The 1,809-nt window shown below is 50.1% G+C and overlaps 1 protein-coding gene across 1 annotated transcript in view; it reads right to left on the bottom strand.

Moving 5' to 3' along the window:
- Positions 1-733: 733 nt before the first annotated feature.
- LOC109515232 (sodium channel protein type 5 subunit alpha-like) overlaps positions 734-1,809 on the bottom strand; it is a 29,507-nt gene continuing 28,431 nt past the window's right edge. Inside the window, exons 15-16 of the mRNA XM_019868889.1 lie at positions 1,779-1,807; positions 734-1,567 (exon numbers count right to left, since the gene is read on the bottom strand). Coding sequence (XP_019724448.1) covers positions 1,400-1,567; positions 1,779-1,807 — 197 coding nt within the window. The 3' untranslated portion in view covers positions 734-1,399. The remainder of the gene's footprint in view (positions 1,568-1,778; positions 1,808-1,809) is intronic.

Here is a 1,809-nt window from a genome sequence, read left to right as displayed (position 1 = left end):
GGGGGGGGGGGGTCAGGACAAAACCACCACTTTGACACAAAGAAGAACTGAGCGTTCTGCGCCCACCCAAGCAGCGCATTTGTGCATTTTCTGTTTTGTTATCCGAAGGTCCTGGATGGTCCTGAAAGTGTCGCTCTCGAAGCTTCCAGGTCTCGGGCCGAGCTTTTATTGCTCCTCACGCTTTGTTGTTGTTGTTTTTTTTTCCCTTCATGTTTCTCTGTGCAAAAAAAAAAAAAGTGTCTGAGTGTTCGTAGAAAACTAAACAATAAAGCTGGGAACAAAGTCATAACTAAGTTATGAAGTAGACAAACATGACATTGATGTGAATGATTCTTTGGGAGAAACTACATAATTTGTGTGTGTATGTGTGTGTGTGTGTGTGTGTGTGTGTGTGTGTGTGTGTGTGTGTGTGTGTGTGTGTGTGTGTGTGCGAATGCACTCGTGGGTTGTTTGGAGACTTCAATCAGGGAACTTTTCACTTTGTGTACAGTCACCAAACTGACATGTCAACAAACGGACCAAAAGACAAGACAGTAATTCCCTTTTTCAGTGGATGTGCGGCTAAAAATGAGTCGAGCTAGCTCTTATTTTAAGAATAATTGTGTTGGTGATGAGCCAGTAGAAAGTTTTTGCTGATTGTCGTCTTCTTGTCTGTCGTCTACTTTGGTTGGCGGTCGGACGTACTTTTGTCAATGACAGCGTGCGACGAGGACAAAACGTAACGTCGGCGTGTCGACATTTGACAACCGTCGTCTTTTCCCTTCTGAGCGAGTGATATCTTAGCATCCCGCCGTCTGCAGATCGCAAAAACGCTGTAGGTTTGAGGGTAGTTTTTGTGAACGTGTCATGACCGTGAAGAAAAACATTAAAAAAAGAAAAAAGATTATTGTTGTCGTCTTCTGTGAAAGTGTCATAGTTCCACTGAGGAAAAGCTGCAAAGCTTTTTTGTTTTCCCTTGTCAAGTTACGCTAAAAAATATAAAAAATAGTTGTAATAATCGTACAGCTATGAAAAGACTGTCAACAAAGTTCTACTTTTTCCTAACAAAACCTTTGCTAAGCTGAGCTCGCGTCTCTTCACTCGCAAGCTAACACTCGCGCAGCTTACGTCGCTAACGTCGTGAACGCAGCTCCCGGCCGATAAAATACATGAGTGATATAGTGTTTGGGGGGCCCGAGAAGAAGCTACTGCAGTTCGACGGGCGATCAGCAGGGGGCAGGAAGTAACATGAAAGCGAGTAAAGATGTTCCAAGCCTTTATGGGGCCCCGCCACATTGATATCGTCATGCTTTTTGGGTGCCCCCCCCCGAGTAGCCATGGCGCCCCACGCAGCCGCATCGTTCACTTTTCCACATAGTCCTCCATTTGGTTTTCTTGCTCCTACGGGACCGCACCCGCGTCACTCGTCTCCGCCTTGGGGGGGAAATGCCGCGGCGGTGGCTCGCGTTACGCTGCCGTAGGACGGCGGCGACGAGGTGGAGGACACCTCGGAGCGCTCCAATCCGACCAACCCGGAGCCGTAGTTCTCACGTATCATAGCGGCGATCAGGCCTTCCTTCTCGGGCGCCTCTTCCTCTTCCTCCTCGCCGTCGGTTGCCTCGCCGTCGCCCCGGGCCGGCGCGTGTCGCGGCGTGGTGATCCGGCGGTAGAGGTAAGAGGCGGCTTTCATCTGGCGGCGTACGAGATGTCTCCGGTAGCAACGCTGGATGACGGCGGCCGACACGTCCTCCTGCTTCCGCCGCAGCGTGGTGGTGATGGGCTCGTAGGAGATCTTGGACGGGTTGGCCATCATGAACTTCTCCTCCATCT

The sequence above is a fragment of the Hippocampus comes genome, unplaced genomic scaffold (genome assembly GCF_001891065.2).
Source record: "Hippocampus comes isolate QL1 unplaced genomic scaffold, H_comes_QL1_v1.1 scaffold401, whole genome shotgun sequence".
Lineage (NCBI taxonomy): Eukaryota > Metazoa > Chordata > Actinopteri > Syngnathiformes > Syngnathidae > Hippocampus > Hippocampus comes.
The sequence above is the reverse complement of the archived record's forward strand: the minus strand, read 5'-3'. Positions and strand labels throughout refer to the sequence as shown.